Raw genomic sequence first — 20,037 nt, forward strand, 5'->3', positions numbered from 1 at the left:
CAGTACGATTAAGGGATGTGGCCAGAAGGAAAAAATAAAGTTTTACTTCCAGGATCAACAAATCTTTAATTTTAGACTTAAGGAAAAACCAGTCAGACTCAGGTAGTTTTGGTCTCTCCGGGGGCTTCTTGGAAATGCAGAAGCATAGGGGCGCCTGGGGGGCTCAGCTGTTAAGCATCTGCGTTCGGCTCCTGTCATGATCCTGGGGTCCTGGGATCGAGCCCCACATTGGGCTCCCTGCTCGGCGGGAGCCTGCTTCTCCCTCTCCTACTCCCTTTGCTTGTGTTCCCTCTTGCTGTGTCTCTGTCAAATAAACAAAATCTTAAAAAAAAAAAAAAAAGACTTCACATCCTTGGTGATAGCCTTGAGCATTTGGGGGAGTCACCTAAAATAAACTTTGGGTCACAGAGATTTTTATCACCAAAAGATGAAATTAGATGACATAACCTTTAATGTTTCTGTCAGCAATAGAAACATGTATTTGATCTAGTAATACACTTGCTTGCATTTTATCTTTTATTTCATGTTACTTGTATTTTCTTAATTATTTTATTTAGTTATTTGACAGAGAGAGGGAGAGAGCACAAGCAGGGGGAGCAGCAGAGAGAGAGGGAGAAGCAGGCTCCCCACTGAGCAGGGAGCTGACTCAGGACTCGATCCCAAGACCCTGGGATCATGACCGGAGTCGAAGGCAGGGGCTTGACCAACTGAGCCACCCAGGCCCCCCATACTTCATGTTACTTTTCAAAATACCGTTTTAAAATCCTCTAAGAGGAGCAATATTGTACTTGGGGGTTCAAAGTAATCAGTTTATATACAGGAAGTCCCAAATGATACACCAATCTCTCCCTCATTTTTAAATTGTAAAATACCATCCTCTTTCTTTAATGGAAGTTTTTCTCCAAAATAAAATTAGAGAAATCCACCGGAAGGGCGGCCAGGTGATGTCGCCTGACTGGAAGCGAGCCTGACTTCATCCCAGGGAGATCCTCTGTGCCTGGGACGGGCAGGCCCACCGCGGTCGGGGGCCCAGCCGCTCTGCCGGAGCAGCCCGTTTCTGCGATCCTTGGTGGACTGTGTGAGGGAGGAAGCAGTCTCCCTCTGCCCTCTCAGAGTAGGGGTCTCGAATCAGACGGGCGAAAGACAAATGAACAGGAGAAAAGGAAGACATGTTTCACTTGGGGTTTTGATTTTTTCCCGTGAGCGGAGGCCTCCCAGAAAAGAAACGAAGACCCGGAGAAGTGGTCCAGTGAGGGGGTGGGGCATGTGTGACATCACAGCAAAAGGCAGTAAGTCGTGGAGAAGTGACCAGACCAAGGAAATGGGGTTTAGGAGTCGGGGCGACACCGGGGCTATTGATGGGAGCTGTCCATGCAGAGGCGACCCGGCAACATCGCCCTCTCTGGTGGTAATGGTCGTCCCTGCCTTCCCGGTTGCAGAGAGGGCACCCCGTCCCGAGGCGGACTCACTCCCTGCTCGAAGGTGGAGGGGGACGGCCCAGAGCTCCCCCTGTGCCTGCTGCTCCCTTGTCTTCAGTTCAAGATAATCTTTACGCCAAAGTGGTGTATTTGGGGTGGCATGTTCTTTTTTTTTTTTAGGATTTGTTTTGGAGAGTGACCAAGTACAAGTGGGAGGGGCGGAGGGAAAGGGAGAAAGAATCTGGAACAGACTTGGACCTGAGCACGGAGCCCCACGCAGGGCTCGGTCCCGGAACCCTGAGGTCGTGACCTGAGTTGAAACCCAGAGTTGGACAGTTAACTGACTGTGTCACCCAGGGGCCCCTGGGGGCACAGTGGCATATTCTGATTACATTTTCAGCGGTCACATTTACGGGAGCTGGGATTTCAACAGCGCTGTCTATGAGAACCTTCTGTGACGGTGGAAAAGCTCATCTGTGCTCTTCAACGTGGCAGCCACTAGCCACATGCGACTGTCGCAGACACGAAACGTGGCTGGTGCAAGTGGGGGGCTGAACTTTAAATGTTAACCAACTCAGGGCTCCTGGGGGGGCTCAGTCAGTTAAGCATCTGCCTTCAGCTCAGATCATGATCTGGGGTCCTGGGATCGAGCCCCTTGTTGGGCTCCCTGCTCAGCAGGGGTTCTGCTGCTCCCTCTCCTGCCTGCTCGTGCTCTCTGTCACTATCTGTGTCTCTCTTTCCCAAATAAATAAAAAAATAAAAAATAATGTTAACCAACTCCAACAGGCACCGGCGGCTAGCAGCTACCATATGGGACGGCCGAGCACTGGGACATTGAGAGCTAAACAGTCCCGCTGAGTGTGCCCAGAACCTCAGGTCGCCCTTCATTCCGGGCAGGGTGCCCTCCGCTGTCCCCAGGATGACAGTTTTGAAATGTCCTCCGTCTTCGGACCACAATCCTCTGTAAACCCTGCACATTAGCCCAGAACTAACTGTGATTACCAGATGGTCCCCTATTCGAGATGCTTCAAGCTTTATTCAAGCTGAACGTGAACCCAGGAGACAATTACCGCTTTCTGTCTTGGGAGTGAGAGGATCCTAAACCATTCTGGATGCTTGATGCACCATTATTCCGCTTAAATATTTTCTTCCTGGCAGGGGTAACGTCCCTAGGGCTCTCTAGGAGCTGGTGTCTGGCTTTCCCATTTCTATTCTGGGTTACAGTAGAGACCGCCAGGAAGGCAGAACGCAGACGATGCACGCAGGGCTGAGGCCGATGCGGCCCCAACGGCAGGTGAACTCAAGTCCAACCCAGGAAGCTTGAAGATTGAGCGAAGACTCTTGTTTGTTGGTTTTGGGGGGGGTGGGGCAGAGGGCGAGGGACTCTGAACTGAGTGCGGAGCCTGACGTGGGGCTCGATCTTGCGACCCTGAGATCATGACCTGAGCCAAAATCAAGAGTTGGAAGCTTAACAGCTGAGTCCCCTAAGCGCCCTTTAAAGAAGAGTCTTGAGAGGATCCGAACCTCTGGCTTGTGAGCATAACCGTGTCACAGGTCAAAGTCATTTCTCGCAGTCGCTTCAGGGGCAAGGAGAACCAAGAGAGAAGCCGGGCTGGGTTCTGCTTAGGGGATATGGTGCAATCAAATTCTAACCAATATTTCACTCAGTCAACAACTTTACTTGGGGTGGAAAAAATGATGCAAAATTTGTGGAGGAAAACCACTGACTTGCTTGGTGGGCCAGTGAGTCACTAGGTAGAAATTGGGGCAGCAGAACCTCGTGCCCTCCCTGCAAGGCATGTGGTGAACAGCAGAGAACGGGGACCATAAGATGCAGCCAGTCATGTGGGGCGCCGGGGTGGCTCAGTGGGGGAATCGTCTGCCTTGGGCTCAGGTCATGGTCTCAGGGTCCTGGGGTCGCGCTCGCTGCTCCGCGGGGGGCCTGCTTCTCCCTCTCCCTCCGTCCCCTCCCCTGTTCGTGCTCTTCCGCAAATACACAAATGAAGCTTTAATGATTTTATTTCTTCATTTGACAGAGAGAAAGAGACCATGAAAGAGGGAACACAGAGGGAGTGGGAGAGGAAGAAGCAGGTTCCCTGCTAAGTAGGGAGTCCGACATGGGGTTCGATCCCAGAACCCTGGGGTCATGACCTAAGCCGAAGGCAGACGCTTAAGGACTGAGCAACCCACCCACCCAATAAATAAATAAAATCTTTTTTAAAAAATCCCCGGGGCACCTGGGTGGCTCACTGGGTTAAGCCTCTGCCTTCGGCTCAGGTTATGATCCCAGGGTCCTGGGATCGAGCCCCACACCGGTTTCTCTGCTCAGTGGGGAGCCTGTTTCCCCCTCTCTCTCTGCCTACTTGTGATCTCTGTCAAATAAATAAAATCTTTAGAAAAATAAAAAAAATTAAAAAGTCACCGGTGAATACTGGTGTGGGAATGTTGGGGTTCAGCGCAAAGAGCCAAGGAATAATTCTTGAGACGTTTTTGGTGCACAAAGACGGTTTCATTAAAGCATGAAGATGGGACCTGTGGGTAGAAAGGGCTGCGCTGGGGTTATGAGGGGTAACGAGTTATAGACTTTTAAGTTGGAGGGGCTTCGGGATAGAACAAACCTCCAAGGCTTTTTGGAAACAAGGTTTCCAGGGCCCCGAGGGAGCGAGCTCTTGCCAGGATAAGGCTATTCCATACCGCCCGGCAGACCCTGAGTCGTGAGACCCTTCAGGTGTGTATCAGTGGGCGGTGGCTTTGAGGATGATTCCTGGCATATCTTGGAAGAGGGTAGAGATAAAGGAAGTTTGCAAAGGAATTTCAGCATGTTAAAGCAAACTCCCAGAATGCTGGAAGTTGGGTTAATGTCAAGGCAAAGTCGTCTTTTGTCCTCAGCCAAGTGCCAACATCGAGGCAGCTGAGCTCCTAGAGGAAGGTCCCTCTGTCTATTCCAAGGACCTGTGCATGGGCTGTAAGCAGGAAGGACACTTAATTCTTTCCTTTGCCTTTGCTTCCCCATCAGATACTTTAGAGAGGGGCACCTGGGTGGCTCAGTGGGTTTAAGCCTCTGCCTTCAGCTCAGGTCATGATCTCAGGGTCCTGGGATCGAGCCCCGCATTGGGCTCTCTGCTCTGCAGGGAGCCTGCTTCCTCCTCTCTCTCTGCCTGCCTCTCTGCCTGCTTGTGATCTCTGTCAGATAAATAAATAAAATCTTTAATAAATAAATAAACCATGAATAATTATTGACTTATTAATTTTTTTGTATATTTTAAAATTATCCTATTTGTTTTCCCATAATCTGTTAACATGGGGAAGTAAATAATACATCATGTGATTTACAGCCTTGTGGTGAATCGGGGCCTGGACTGCCTTGTCAGGCTGCGCCGCTATTTCTGGTGAAGGTCCTTTGTCAATCTTTCATTTACAGGGTTTATTTACGGGTCATATTGGTGAGTCACGCACATTCTTCCACTTCTGTGGTCTGCATTTTATTCAACCGCGTATCAGCCTCACAAACTGACGTCCCCTGTGTTTCTACTTTTCAATATAGTCCGTGTGAAGTAGGGTTGGTTATCTGCCTTCCCAGGCCAGGCCTGATACCATCCGATGAAGGGAAGCCTTTGACCACGGATTCCATTTCTTCAATGGTTAATAGTTTCAGTTTTTTAGTTTCCACTTTTTTCTTCACTGGATTTTTCCAATTTTTATGGAAAATCATATGTTTAGGGCGCCTGGGTGGCTCAGTTGGTTGAGTGTCTGCCTTCAGCTCAGGTCACGATCCAGGGTCCTGGATTGAGCCCCGCATCGGGCCCCCTGCTCAGTGGGGAGCCTGCTTCTCCGTCTCTCTGCCTCTCCCTCTGCTCATGCTTTCTCTCTCACTTTCAAATAAATAAAATTTTAAAAAATTATCTTCAGCTTTACCGCCTTTCTTCCTATACTTCTTTGTGATTCTTTTTTAGTCCTGCTAGAGTGCGATCTATAAATAATCTTTTTTAAATTAAGGTTTTGATTTTCTTCATCCTTTCTGTTGTTTCTTTGATTATATTTTTAAATCATTTTTATTTTTTTTATATTTCCTTGTGCTTTATTTAAATTTATTGTGCTGTGCCTTTTCAACTTTTGTTTTAAAGATTTTATTTATTTATTTGGCAGAGAGAGACACAACGAGAGAGGGGACACAAGCGGGGGGAGCAGGAGGGCGAGAAGCAGGCTCCCACGGAGCAGGGAGCCCGACTCGGGACTTGATCCCAGGAGCCCAGATCATGACCTGAGCTGAAGGCAGACACAAGAGCCATCCAGGTGCCCCTGAACTTTTTATAAAATTATATAGTTAAACTCTTTTTTTCAGATCAGTGGATTATGTTAATGTCAGTATCCTGACTGTAGTAAAAGCGGGGATTGGTTGATGATTATTTTTTTTTTAGTAAGCGCTCCACCGGGCATGGGGCTGGGACTCTCGCCTGGAGATCAAGCACTGCCTGTGCTCTACCTACCAAGCCAGTTGGCTGTTCTTTTTTGTATTTCTTCCTTTTAACTCAAGACATTGGAAGGTCTGAGTTTCCCTCCGGGTCTGGCCTCTGGGGCCAAGATGGAGCACGCGGACCGCTCGCGGACCTCGGGTTCTGTGCAGCTGATCACGCCGCTTCCCAACTTTGCTCCTTCATCCCGGAGCGACCCAGAACACACGTACGAATGCTGGGGCTCTCCAGCCTCCCTTTGTCGCCTATTTTCAACCTAATCATCTTCCGTCTGGAAGGTGTGGTGTGAAGGACAGTCCCACGGCGTCCATTGTGACCGTGGGCACATTTCTGTGAATCTTCCATTTCCCATATTCTATTTAAGTGTCCAACGCCCCATGAGAAGGGGAATTTTCAGACAATGAAATTAAGCACTAAACGTACTCTAGGAGCCTTCCCGTGGTCACATACTTATTAAGAGAGAGAACAAAGATTTCAACCCGAACTTGCTTCATTCAAACTCCTCTCCACAGTTTACAGTAATCACCCCTAGGAGAAGCATGGAATGGGTTTCATTTTTACTTTGCATTTTTATGAAATATTCGATTAAGAAAAAAACAAGTGTGTGCTCGTTGCGCAATTTTGTAGAAAACAATGAAAATGCAGCAGGGTTAGGCAATCCCACTTCTGGGAATTTACCTTAGGGACTAATTCCTACAGAATCAAAAAGATACCCACGAGGAAGCTCCTCCAAACCATGTCCACAAGTGTGGGGGGTCCCCGGACAATGTGACCAGTGTGTGAAGGGCCCGTTACCTGCACTCACACCCCAGCAACATGGTACTGCCTCTAAGATTTCCTGTAAATGCATTTTCGTGCGGTCAGGAGCTATCTGGAAAGATCTTTCCAGTACACTAAGTAACATCAGTTTATTTCAGGATAATGTAACCTAAAGTGCTTTTTAGGGGCACCTGGGTGGCTCAGTCGGTTAAGTGTCTGTCTTCAGCTCAGGTCATGACCCAGGGTCCTGAGATCGAGCCCCACATCAGGCTCCCTGCCCAGCGGAGTCTGCTTCTCCCTTTCCCACTCCCCCTGCTGTGTTCCCACTCTCTCACTCTCTGTCAAATAAATAAATAAAATTTTTAAAAAAATATATGAAGTGGTTTTTTTTTAATTTTTCTTTGTCGTGTTTTAAATTATCTGAATGGTACCAGATTCTGAGGTTATGGGTGGCTAGGACTTCAATGTATCTTTTTTAGGGAATAATTTATTTTATCTTTTTAAAGGTTTTATTTATTTGACACAGAGATAGCGAGCACAGGCAGGCAGAGCAGCAGGCAGAGGCAGAGGGAGAAGCAGGTTCCCCGCCGAGCAAGGAGCCCGATGCGGGACTCGATCCAGGACGCTCGGATCATGACCTGAACCGAAGGCAGCTGCCTCACCGACGGAGCCCCTCAGGCGCCCCTCAGGCGCCCCTTTAGGGAACAATTTATAACAAGCAGCTTAACTCCAGGTCCAGTTCTTTGCTGCAGGAGGGGTGGGGATGAGAAGCTGACCCCTCTCTCAGTCCCTCACCTTCCTTCTGCTTCTACATGCTCAGGGGTCGGTGCCTCTTCTGTGGACAGGTCTAGACAGCGGCTGCAATCATGACAACTCAAGCCCAGAGGGGACCCCACGTACACAGCCTCCAAACACCCATCGGGGAAGCGTGGTGGAAACCTCACCGCAGGATTCCCTACGGGCATCTCAGTGGAGGGGCGCCTGCATGGCTTCCTGAAAATTAACTTCAGGTTTTAAATAGTTCTTCATGGGGCGCCTGGGTGGCTCAGCTGTAAGCGCCTGCCTTTGGCTCGGGTCATGATTTGGGGTCCTGGGATCGAGCCCCACATTGGGCTCCCTGCTCCGTGGGAGCCTGCTTCTCCCTCTCCCACCCCCCCTGCTTGTGTTCCCTCTCTCACTCTATCTCTCTCTCTGTCAAATAAAAAAATAAAATCTTTAAACAAAAAATAAACAGTTCTTCCTGGCTTCCGTAAATGATCTGAGACCCACGTGAATACTCAGGTGGCCTGACATAGGAAATAGTTCCGTCGTCACCCGGACTGGCTCTTTCGTGGACGTGTCCGTCAGGGGGTACAGTAGAAACAACCGGCTGTCGAAAGAATAAGTAGAGATTCGAATGCAGATCCAAACACCCTTGGGGCACAGACGAGAGGGGGAGGAGCGCCCGTCAGAAGGGCTGCCTGGGGCGGGCCAGAAATCTGAGGAGCTGATAGAACATTTCAGAGCCACGTGTGGACAAGTCAGTGAGCATCAATGATGAAAATCTCAACCTGGGGCGCAGTGCCTTGCTTTAAAGCTGGCCAGTCCCGGGGGCTCCTCTGGGGACCTTACAAGCCACAGAATTTATTTCCCATAAACTGGGAGTCCCGGGTCAGGAGAGTTGCCCTCCCTGGGTCCCCTCTTGGCAGAAGGGGAGAGGAATCTCCAGGGTGTCCTTCCTATGCGCACCGACCCCCTTCTGAGGGCTCCACCGCATGACCCCCTCCTCCCGGAAGCCCTCCTAACGTCCTCAGCTCGGGGCTTTGAGTCTCCCCGCAGACATTTGAGGGGACACAGACATTCGGAACCCAGCAGGTATGTATCTTTCATCCTAACAACGAAGCCAAAATTGCCCAAGGAAGGGCAGGAATCTTGCCTGTTTCCTGCCGGGAATGCTGGGCTGTGGCCTCCTTGAGGGGCAGGGATTTTGTTTAGCACAACTCCGGCAGCCCTGAGCAGTGCCCACGGAAGCTCAGCTCTCTGCACCCCCAGCCAGCCCTGAGGAAGGATCCTTCTGCCTAAATTCCAAGCAAGGGCTCTGTGGGTCTCACAGGGACCCACTGGGCCGCACAGAGCTGCTATGAAGGTTATCTGAGCTGCAGAGTAGATGCGGGATGCAAGAAGAAGCCTTTTCAGAACTTCCTTCCTCTGATGGGAAGAGAGGGGCCCTCACACCAGGATCTGTGAACAAACATCACCACAGTGGCCACGCCTCCCACTCCCCCCTAAAAGCTCATCTGCTCCCCCCAGCAGCCCATTCTGGCCCCCATTAAGTTGGTATAGGAACCCCGACATCTCTCTCTTCAGGGTCCGGTCATCTGAGCATGCCCGCACGTGTGTGAACAGACGTGTTTTCTCGTCTCGTTAACTGGTCTGTTGCTGAATTTTCAGGCCCCTGCACTGAGTCTGCATTGGTAGAGGGCTTCCCTCCCAAGATACAAATTTGGGGGGGGGGTGCTATTCTGGGGTTGGCAACACACCCCATGCTGTACCCTGAGACCGCTGTCTGCGGCCCCATCTCGGCTCACGTGTGGGGTGCTCTGATCATCTCTGTGAGGTCCTAACCTCCCTGTGATGCAATCCGAGAAATGTACCGTGAAATCCTGCACTCAGACCCAGCGGTGGCTTAACAGCATGAGCCACAGCACTCTCGTCCTGAGATAAGGGCCATCCATCATCTTCCGCAGCAGCATTACGTTCATAGTGGCTTTTGATTTTTTTCAGATCTTCAGACGTTCTAGAGTCTTTAAGAAGGCCTGTTCTGAGAAGTTTACTCCTGGTAGGACTGAGGTTTGATTGCAGAGGGGACAACGTTCCATTCCAAGGCGATGTAGCTAAAATTGTACCTACAGAGCGTCAGGGCACGCATAGAGACTTAGGGGAGACCTAAAGAACATGTGGCGAGTTTCCTTAAAAAAAGCAAATCCGTGTGATGAGGGTAGAGCCCTGGGGGCCGGGGGTCATCTGGGAACCTTTCAGAAAGCCACAGACTTTCAAGAAGGAAGCGAGAAAGAGGGTCAGAGCCCACAAGTGAGTCAAAAGGCTGAAGTGACTGTTGGGTTGATCCCAGGTGACGGCGGGGAGAGAAGGTTCAGGGTGCGTGGGGGGAAGGAAGGCTCCCTGGCGGGAGGGTCGCCGTGAGCGCCCATGAGGGTCTGGAGAATGAGGGCGCGTCAGCCACCTGAGGGAGGACGCGGGGCGCCCACACACCTGCTCTCGCCAGCGCTGGAAAGTCCGGCTGAGAGTCAATGAGTAGGAGGAGAAGTGTCCGAGGAGAGAAGTGGGATCTTTCAAAACTGGCATGTCCATACAAGGCTGGGGAGAGTCACTTTTCCAGAGCCTGGAGCGCCCCGGCCCCCGCCCCTCTCCGGGGTCCGGCGCCCACCCATCGCGCGGGGTCGTGAGGGACGGGCCGGCCCAGCGGGGAGAGGCCGCGCACACTCGCTGTTAACACACATTCAAAATCCCTTCGCCGATGATCGAAAAATCGAAAGCCGCTCATCCGGAGTTCCGTGTCCCAGCCGCACCGGGAACCCCGCTGTTTCGCAAGGGGAGCCGAGCTTCCTCTACCCCCAAGTGTTAGAGCAGGAGAAGGACGAGGGACGAACCACTCGCACTTCTTTCTGGGGGAGGCGAAAAAGCAAAAGAACACAAAACCCAGCAAAACCTCCCACGCGCAGTGTGACAACGCCTTAGCTGCTCGAGCAGTGAAGCGCAGACTGACCCCAGAGTCGGAGGCCGCAGGGGGCAGGGGCCCTTCTCCCGAGCCGGCGGCGTGGGCGAGATTTCTCCGTGGAGAAGCTGCGGTGGGGGACGGTCCTGCTGCAGGAGCTTTGCTGAGGACCCTGCGCCGAAGGCGCGGCGGGGCAGACAGGGGCTCCCAGGCCCTCCGAGCTTTGAGGGTCTCAGTGCCCCTCACTGCAGAGAAGTTAGGGGAGTGTGGTCAAGGGCTGGCTTTGCCAAGCACCCGGCCCGGCTTTGGGCAAAAGGAGGGCATTCCTGTGGCCGTCCGTGAGGCTCTGGGCCTGGTGCCAGAGGCCATGGGGGCTGGAGAGAGGAGCCCCAGGGCTGCCGAGAGCAGGACCTCCCAGCCCAGCTGCTCCGACTCCTGCGGAGAGCCAGACGCCACCCAGGGCCACCCAGCGCTCCTGACTGCGGGGGAGCGGGGAGTGGGGCCAGCAAGTGGGGGGGCTGACTGGCTGGGCTCAAGGAAACCCATCCCTGAGAGCGGGTGCTCAGAGCCGAACAGTTAGGACCCCAAGTCTTAGCAGAAAGCCGGAGAGGCGTCCTAGCTTAGGAGGGCCCCAGAGAAACCATGGGTCTGGAGAGGAAAGGGGCGACCCGGCCAGCGTCAGAGACAGAGGGGAGGCAGGCAGCCAGGAGGGCCGGGGGCCAGACTGTCCACACCTCCACCCGCCGGGAAGCAGAGTGAAGACTTGACTGCCCCTGGCCCCCCAGCAGCGCTGGCTTCTCATCCTCCTTTCTTGTCCCAGGAAGGCCTTCACAGTCCTCCCCACAGACAAGGTCCCAGACCTGAGGGGTTGGAGGAACCTGTCACCCAGAGGAAAGGAAGGTGTCCCGCTCTGCATCTCAATGTCTAGTCCCATGAGGAAGGCTGCCAGCAAGAGACTGGGCAGCCGTCTACGGGCCCTCCTGCCCTCCGGAGCCTGGCCTGCCTTGATCTCCGGCTTCCAGGATTGGGACAAAATAAACTTCTGTCCTTTAAGCCGACCAGCAGCCCAAGCAGATGAGCAGACCAGTATGCCGGGGAAAATATGTCAGCATCCTTGTCCCAAGGAGGATGCAGTCAGTTGGGGGGAAAGAAACGCAAAGACTGGTGATGTCCATCACAAGCCAGAGAAGGGTGTCTGACAGATGCTTGAAGCAGGGTTAGGACAGAACCGATGGCCCACATTTTGGGGGTCCACCTATGGAATCACCCAGCTTTGGAGGGAGCTGAGCTAGGGAGAGAAAGGGCGGACGCTTCGGGAGACGCAAGGAAGGAGTAAGGAGGGCGCCTCAGGCGCCGGTCCCGGGCCGGCCCTGGGGTCTGTGCTTGCCCCCGAGTGTGTGTGACTGAGGGTTGGTGCCGTGGATGCTGCTGAGGCCAGGCGGGCCGGGGGTTGCGGGGAAGGGGGTCGCTGGTGCAGCCGGCAGGAGCTGTACCCCAACCCGCGCCGCGGGGCACCACGCAGCTTTTCTTGTGGAAGATCCTCTTTTTATCAGAAATTACCATTTTGGAGTTTGTTTCCATTTCTGCAGAATTCCTCAGATTTATTTTGCGGTTTTGGAATAGTTTTTATGATAAACAGAAAGTGGGCTGCTGGAAGGCATCCATGTCAGAGCAAATGAAGACGCGTTTTGCAATCTACGGAGAAGCGGGTATGGCGGGTTGTTGATCTGCAACAGTAGCCTGTGTGCGGAAGCCCCACCACTGCAGCCTTGGATATTTTGTTTCACTGTTTTCAAGCAGGGAAAGGAGTTTTCCACTGTTCTCACCCCCACCTGACCCCCATCTGTGTAGACTCAGGCTGCACAGTCTTTCTGCCAATGTGGTCTGTCCGGCAGCCCTGCAGAGTGTCCCGTGTCGTGCCCCAGTCCTGGGAGATCGTAGTGCCCGCCTTCTGGCAGGTGCCCCCATGGCAGCATAGCTGTGAATCTGGCCCTGGGTCTTCGGCTGGTTCCAGAGAAGGGAGGAGGCTGCAGGCAATTAATCACCTGTGAGCTGCAGAAATTGCTGGCTGTCTCCCCTCCCCGCCAGCCTCCTTCTCTTCCTAATTAGAGAATTTTTATCTGGGTTCACAAGGACTCAGGGTAAAAACTACATTTCCCAGCCTACCTTGCAGTTAGGTATGGCCATGTGACTAACTTCTGGCCAATGGGATGTAAGCCAAAGTGTCACGTGTCAGACATTGGCCAGTTGGCCAGCCCTTCCTCACTCCTGGTGCTTGGAACGTGGGTGTGATGGCTGGAGCTCCAACCCGCAGAGGGAGGATGAGAGTCCTCTCTTGGCTCGCGGAGCTGTGAGCTGGAAGGAGTCCTGCAGATTTTGTAGAACAGACCACCAGGCCAGCCTCAAATGGTCTACCTCAGAACTCTTTTTGTGAGAGAAATAAATATCTCTTTTAAACTCCACTTATTTGGGGCTTTCTATCCCTATCCATGGGAAACTAATCCTAAATGGCACAGAGTAGGTACGACTGACCCGGCAATCCCTCCAATAAGAGATAAGTATAAAGAAATGGGGGAACAAGTGGGCAACACTGTCTTCCGTCTCAGGTGAGGGCTCCACCCACTGGGTCCACCCCAGGGAGGGCAGCAACTTCCTGCCTATGGCTCACTCAGAGAACAGCTTACAGACGCAGCACTGTTGTTCTGAAGTCGAGGTGGGTCTTGTGGATATGAATGACAGAAAAGGAGACCAGTATTTTATGGGTGTAAAGGTTGGGGTCCTGGCCCAGCAGGTGTGGCCGAGTGATGAGGGAGCAGGAGGCTGGCTGAGGACAAAGCAAGAGCTGGCGCCTTGCACCCCCCCCTTCACCTGCTCCCCTCCATATGTGTAGCATTCCTCAGGCACCCCTGACTGCCATAAAACGATAAATAGTTAACTTGCTGAGATCGCAATCCTGCAAGACAGGAGTCTCCCTTGGTTTGCAAATTTCCTTGAGATTACAACAAAGAAGTTACCTTATCAATAGCCCAATTTCCAAAGACACAGAACTCAGTTCCTCAAGCCTAATGTTACCCTCCCCTCCATAAAAACCGAAGGAGGTGGAAGTAGAAGGAAAAGTAAATAAAGTTAAATTTCTTCTAAACCTAAATCTCATTAACAAGGATGCTTGATAGCAGGAATGTAACATCCCACCAGACTTCCAATTGTCTTTACTTGATAGCAACTAAGCCTTCAATATCCTGATAGTATTCTTTGCCCCAATAGCCCTTCTGAACACCCCTTTGTCCTCACCTACCCAACTCCTGTGTATATAACCAGCCACTCCTCACAACCCGGGGCAGCCGCATCTCCGCCTGCCCACGGGCCCTGTCCCCGTGCTCTAATAAATCACCTTTTGCACCAACGACGTCTTAAGAATTCTTTCTTTAGTCGTCGGCTCCGAACCTCCTCACCCCACCGACCCTGACTTAGGTTCTGACTTCATCACGAGGGCGGGACCTCAAGCTTCACACGTCCTCCGCTGCATCTGCCGCAGGACCCTGGGAGACTGCTTGCTCACAGCCCCCTCTGGCTGCCCTCATAAGGCAACTAAACATCGCAGGACACCACTGCCACCACCACCGCCACCGCCACCAAGAGGGATCCGGGTCCCAGGCCTGCAGCCGTGCTGAGGTCGGGAAGCCCTGCTCCGGAGAGGGACTGCTGTCAGCCTCGAGCTGATGAAGAGGGATGTGGCACCCCAACTTTCCACCTGCTTGTCCTCGGTTCCTCTCTCTATCCCTCCTTCCTCCTTTTACTCCACATCCAATTCAGAGCAAATCCTCTAGGTCCCACCTTCAAAATCTACCGGGACTGTTAACAGCTTCGAACGCTCCTCTGTTATCATGCTAATTGCAGCACACTTTGTGTCTCCCAGGTCTCTGCATCTGCCATAGCTGCCTGGACGGACCTTGTGTAGGACAGATCCTGTCTCTCCCCTGCTCAGAATCCTCTGGTATCCTTTAATCTCATTCAGAGTAGAAGATACAGCCCTTAGTGATGAGGGAGCAGGAGGCTGGCTGAGGACAAAGCTGGCGCCTTGCACCCCCCCTTCATCTGCTCCCCTCCATATGTGTAGCATTCCTCAGGCACCCCTGACTGCCATAAAATGATAAATAGTTAACTTGCTGAGATCGCAATCCTGCAAGACAGGAGTCTCCCTTGGTTTGCAAATTTCCTTGAGATTACAACAAAGAAGTTACCTTGTCAATAGCCCAATTTCCAAAGACACAGAACTCAGTTCCTCAAGCCTAATGTCACCCTCCCCTCCATAAAAAAACCGAAGGAGGTGGAAGTAGAAGGAAAAGTAAATAAAGTTAAATTTCTTCTAAACCTAAATCTCATTAACAAGGATGCTTGATAGCAGGAATGTAACATTCCACCAGGAGACTCCCAATTGTCTTTACTTGATAGTAACCAGGCCCTCAATATCCTGATAGTATTCTTTGCCCCAATAGCCCTTCTGAACACCCCTTTGTCCTCACCTACCCAACTCCTGTGTATATAACCAGCCACTCCTCACAACCCGGGGCAGCAGCTCTTCCTGCCCGCGGGTCCTGTCCCCGGGCTTTAATAAACCACCATTTTGCACCAAAGATGTCTTAAGAATTCTTTCTTTAGTCATCAGCTCCGAACCTCACCCCACGGAACCTGACTTAGGTGCTGGGGCTTCATCATTAGGATGACCTCTAGACCGCAGTGTCCTTTCCTGCCCCCCCCCATCCTCCTCCTCACAGACGTGATGTCTAGCTTACTTGCTCTCTCCCGCTCCAGCTGCTCTGACCTCCAGTGCCCATCAATCCTACCAGGTGGGCTTCCGCCTCAGGGCCTTTGCACTCACTGCTCTCTATGTGAACCTTTCTTCCTACAAATGAAGGATGTTCAACACATCACCTCCTAACCCTTCTGAAAACTTCGTCTTGAAGACAAGTTGTTTATAACAGAACCCCCTGCAGCCACCCTCAGGCCTCATTCTCTGTGTACCGTTCCTGTTCTGTTTTTCTCCATCTAACACTTCATCACTGTCTAGGACGCTATATATTTTGCTTGTTTATTCCATTGGCGGTCTTTCTCCTTGCTCTGTTCCCATGTAGGTCAGGGCTTAGTGCTTCAGCTCCTCCCCGCTGAATGAACATATGACAGACAGACAGGGTTTGGTTTTGTGGTTCGTTGTTTTCCTTTGCTTTTTCTTCCTTTTCTTTTTTTTTTTTTTTTAAAGATTTTATTTATTTATTTGACAGAGAGAAATCACAAGTAGATGGAGAGGCAGGCAGAGAGAGAGAGAGAGAGGGAAGCAGGCTCCCCACTGAGCAGAGAGCCGGATGCGGGACTCGATTCTAGGACCCTGAGATCATGACCTGAGCTGAAAGCAGCGGCTTAACCCACTGAGCCACCCAGGTGTCCTCCTTTGCTTTTTCAAAAGGAGGAAGAACGTATTTTAAAAGGCAATTATTCTACAGCAAGGTGATATGGGAAACTGAAGCACAAAAGAAATGTAGATAAAACTAGATGTCCAGGGGCGCGTGGGTGGCTTCATGGGTTGAGCCTCTGCCTTCGGCTCAGGTCACTCAGGTCAAGATCTCAGGGTCCTGGGATCGAGCCTCGCATTGGGCTCTCTGCTTGGGGGGGGGGCTGCTTTCCACCCCCCGCCCCCGTGACTGCCTCTCTGCCTACTTGTGATCTCTATCAAATAACTAACTAAATGAAATCTTTAAACAAACAAAACCAACTGGATGCTCGTATAACCTGCAGCAACTTGGCAAATACTAGAGGAAGCAGAGTGTAGGGCTCTGCCCGGAAGCTCCCGACTTGATCTCAGTGCCTTGCCAGAGGGACAAACAACTTTGGTTTGGGAATAGCCAGGCCTCTGATATCCTGTGAGTCTCCTGCAACAGACGAAAGCACTTCCGGAACTTCCCTCATCTTTACTTCCCCCAACCCCGAAGCCTACTGTCAGTTACTCCTCACAACCCAGGGCAGCAGCTCTGTCAGTCCCTGGGTCCTGTCCTTGAGCTTTAGTTAAAACCACCATTTTGCACCAAAGACGGCTCAAGAGTTTTTTCTTGGCCATGGGCTCCGGATCTCACCACCAATACTCCTCCAGAAACGACATCAAAGGCACCTACAAACACTCCCGAGTTACTGTGCAAAATCCAACGAAAGCAACCACATTTTCTTTTTTCTTATATTTTCACTGCGGAGAGTCCCAGAATTGCTCAGTTTGCATCTCTTTTAAAAGGAAGCTACCTATTTTTCTTGGCTTTGGGAATGTTTCATCTAGCAATTTGGAAAAAGGATTAGCCTGTTAGGCTGGTGGTTTAAGCCCAGGCAGAATACACATAGCCCTTGGCAGGTAAGTAGCTCCTTAAACAGACTCAGCCAACATCTGCCTCCTTCCTCCCTCCAGGCTCCTGGACAGGAATGAGGCAGTTGATAATCTTCCAGCATTTTTTAGGAGTGGCTGAAATTTGATACGAAGACTTTCTCGGGTTGAATTTAGTTGTTTGAAGTGCCGGACAATTAAAACATTTTTTTACCGGACTTGCTGAGCGAATTGTATGTGCCAGACACGGGGCTAGGTCCTGGGTCCGTGCGTCTCCTCCAAACCTGCTCCGAGAGCAGCAGCTTTTAAAGGGGCGACAACCTCCAGTTAATGAAATGTATTCAAATACACGTGACCGGAGCACAGACCGTGGCCCAGTTCTAGGAACTTGGGAGACACCAGAGAACAAAACCCAAAGACCCTGGTAGCTCAAAGCCCCACCTTTAGTGAATGATGGGGAGCTGAGAAAGGCGTGCTGAGCTGAAATGAAGTTTAAACTTCACTTAAAACATGCTCCCTGGCCCCAGGGAATTTAAAAATTACTGCAGGATCTAAGAATGAAATAATAGTGACTATAAGGAGCTGGTTAGAAGGTGGGGGGCTTCACTGCTGGGAGGGCTAGGAGGGTGGGGGGCATTCACCAGAGGGGTTCTGGAGGAGGGGCCTGCCCACACGGATGGGCGGCTGCCCAGGTGAGCAAACCCAGAGGGTACGGCATAGCTGGTCACCATGTGTTTTCAGGACACACGTTCTTGGCTCACAAGGATGGTGAACTCACCCATTCTTTCCTAACTCAAAGCTTGCTTGCTTTTTTTTTTTTAGAGAGATAGAGCACAAGTCGGGGAAGGGCAGAGCAAGAAGGAGAGAGAGAATCTTAAGTAGACTCCATGCCCTGTGCAGAGTCTGACGCCAGGCCGGATCCCACCACCTTGAGATCATGACCTGAGCCCAAACCAAGAGTCAGCTACCTCACAGACGGAGCCACCAAGGCGCCCGACTCAAAGCTTCCTTGAGCGACTGTAGGGTGCAAGATATGCTTCACCAGCCTCACGGGTGAGCACCCCACAAAAAGTCCCTTCCTGATCATGTGGAAATGTTGGGGTCTGGAGCTGGAGGTCCAGAAGGAATTCTTGAGACTCCTTGGGTGCAAAATGGTGGTTTTATTACAGCACAGCGACAGGACCTGCGGCCAGAAAGAGCTGCCCGGGGATGCTGAGGATCATTGGAACCTGGGGAGGTAAAGGCGAAGGGAGGAAGGATTTTCATGATGCAACCGTAGGCCCCAGCCCTGGAGGCCTGGCTGTTCTCAAACCAAGCTGTTTTTCCCTTTTTCCCTCTAGCAAGGCACATGAAGATCCGGAGCTTCCTGGAGGAGGACTCTGCCTGCCTCAAGCACTGGTCAAGGGCTGCGGGTTACAAGGAAGTTTTTTTTTGTTTTTTTTTTTTTAATCTACTTTTCCTTTGAGCCTCTGTTCTCCGCCGAGGGAGTTTGCGTTCTGGAGGGAGAGGCTGCAGAGTTCCATGTGTGCAGAAGCGGCAGGATTCCAGGTCATTCCAGATCGCGGTAGGAAAACCGCGCAGGACTGGGCTCCAGAGAACCGGGGCGGGAGAACTCCCCAAAACCCCTGGGCAGCGTGTGGGGGCGGGTAGCGCGCAGAGAGCGGGCTGCGAGCGGGAAGCGCGGGGCACCCGGGCATGGAGACCGAGCGAGCGGGACTTAGGAAAGGTCGGTGTGGCCGTGACCTCACGAGTGTGATGCGCCCCACCTCTGCGCCCGTGAGTCCCAGCGCCCGAGTGCCCCAGGCCTCTCCTCGGGGGCCCGCCGGCACACACCGCGGTCTCAGCAGACCCCCCCCCCCCCCCATCAGGATTCCAACCAGCACCGACTCGCCTCGGCGCTTTCTCCAAAAGGAACACCAGACCACACGGCGTGCGTTTCGGCACGCTCCGGGCCCACTGGAAAGGGAAGGAGAGGTTTTGCCGGCAGCGCTGCGACTGACAAAGGCAAGTTTTCGCTCCGAACTTTTCCGCGTTCGGGGCGGAATCGGCATGAGCGGCTCCTTGCACGCGGGAGGACGCGGCCCAGAAGCGCGCGCTCACCGTTCACCGGACTGGCAGGGCCGCACCGGTGCTCCTCGGGGCGCCGCCGGCGAGGGGACCCCACTCCGCGGTGCCGCGGGGCACGTGCGCGAGCGGCCCGAGCGACCCTCCCGCCACCCGCCCTGCCCGCGGGGCTCAGTCCGCAGTCCCGCGCAGGACCAAGGGCAATGGGGACGCGGGCGAGGTTGGGGCGGGGCGGGGTTCGGGCGAGGCCAGGGGCATGGGGCGGGGCCACGGGGGCGGGCCCGGGGGCGGCCCGGGGGCGGGGCCCGGGCGCCCCCGACGGGCGCCGGCTGCCGAGCTCTGGACACCCCAGGTAGGCGCTGGGCTGGGCTCTTCTCTGCTTCCCGGGCTGCGAGACCCACTTCCTCTTCCGCGCTCCCAGGCGTCGGAGCCGGAGGGTCCCGGCGGGGCCCCACAAGTTCCGGCTCCCCGCGAGCCCGGGTCTCCGCGAATCCGGTTTCCGCGAGTCTGGGTCCTCGCGAGTCCCGGGGTCCGGCGCTCGGGGGGCGGCGACCGGCTGCTCCAGCGGCGCCCGGCGCGCACCGGCCGGACCCTCGCGGGGAGCAGGAGGGGGACTTCCTGCGGGACGATGAGGAAGCCCGATGGGAAGATCGTGCTCCTGGGGGACATGAACGTGGGCAAGACGTCGCTGCTGCATAGGTACATGGAGCGGCGCTTCCCGGACACGGTCAGCACGGTGGGCGGTGCTTTCTACCTAAAGCAGTGGCGCTCCTACAACATCTCCATCTGGGACACCGCAGGTGAGGGCGGACACCGCTCGGGTGCCCGCCGTCCTGGGGCCCCGCGGCGGGAGATAAGCATCCCCCAGGGCCGGGCTGTCCCAGGGCAGGGCCCCTCAGGGACGGGCAGGACTTCCCCCAGGGCTGGGGCCCCGTGCACAGGGTCCTGCCTTGCACTGCGTGTGACCCCATCTCCGGATCGGATCGGGTCCCTAGGCACAGTGGGAGACCATCCTGGGCCCCTCTCTGTCCCTGCTTGTTCTCCTTTGCTGGGTGGGAAACTTCAGCCTCTCCGTGGTTCTTAGGGACAGGACAGGTGACACTCCAAAGAGAGAAGTTCCTGGTGTCTATGTACCCGTGGCCGCTGGGCTCCGGGAGCCCCATGCTCATGGACGGGATCTCATTTGTTACCCCCAGCCACCTGGAGGGCTGAGCACCGCTAGTGTAATGACCCCTTCTTCAGGAAAGAGGA

At 53.3% G+C, this 20,037-nt stretch overlaps 1 protein-coding gene across 8 annotated transcripts in view; it reads left to right on the plus strand.

Annotated features, from left to right (window-relative positions):
• The first annotated feature begins 17,887 nt into the window (after nucleotides 1-17,887).
• RAB20 (RAB20, member RAS oncogene family) overlaps nucleotides 17,888-20,037 on the plus strand; it is a 28,662-nt gene continuing 26,512 nt past the window's right edge. For 3 of the 8 annotated variants that reach the window (XR_004279220.1, XM_032315048.1, XM_032315047.1), the window contains exon 1: nucleotides 19,041-19,586. Coding sequence is in view for 7 of the 8 variants with exons in the window: in XM_032315048.1 (XP_032170939.1) it covers nucleotides 19,043-19,586 (544 nt within the window). In the remaining variant the exon portion in view is untranslated. The other 5 variants (XM_032315049.1, XM_032315050.1, XM_032315051.1 and 2 more) reach the window with 5 other exon arrangements.

This window comes from Mustela erminea, chromosome 15, assembly GCF_009829155.1.
Source record: "Mustela erminea isolate mMusErm1 chromosome 15, mMusErm1.Pri, whole genome shotgun sequence".
Taxonomy (NCBI): domain Eukaryota; kingdom Metazoa; phylum Chordata; class Mammalia; order Carnivora; family Mustelidae; genus Mustela; species Mustela erminea.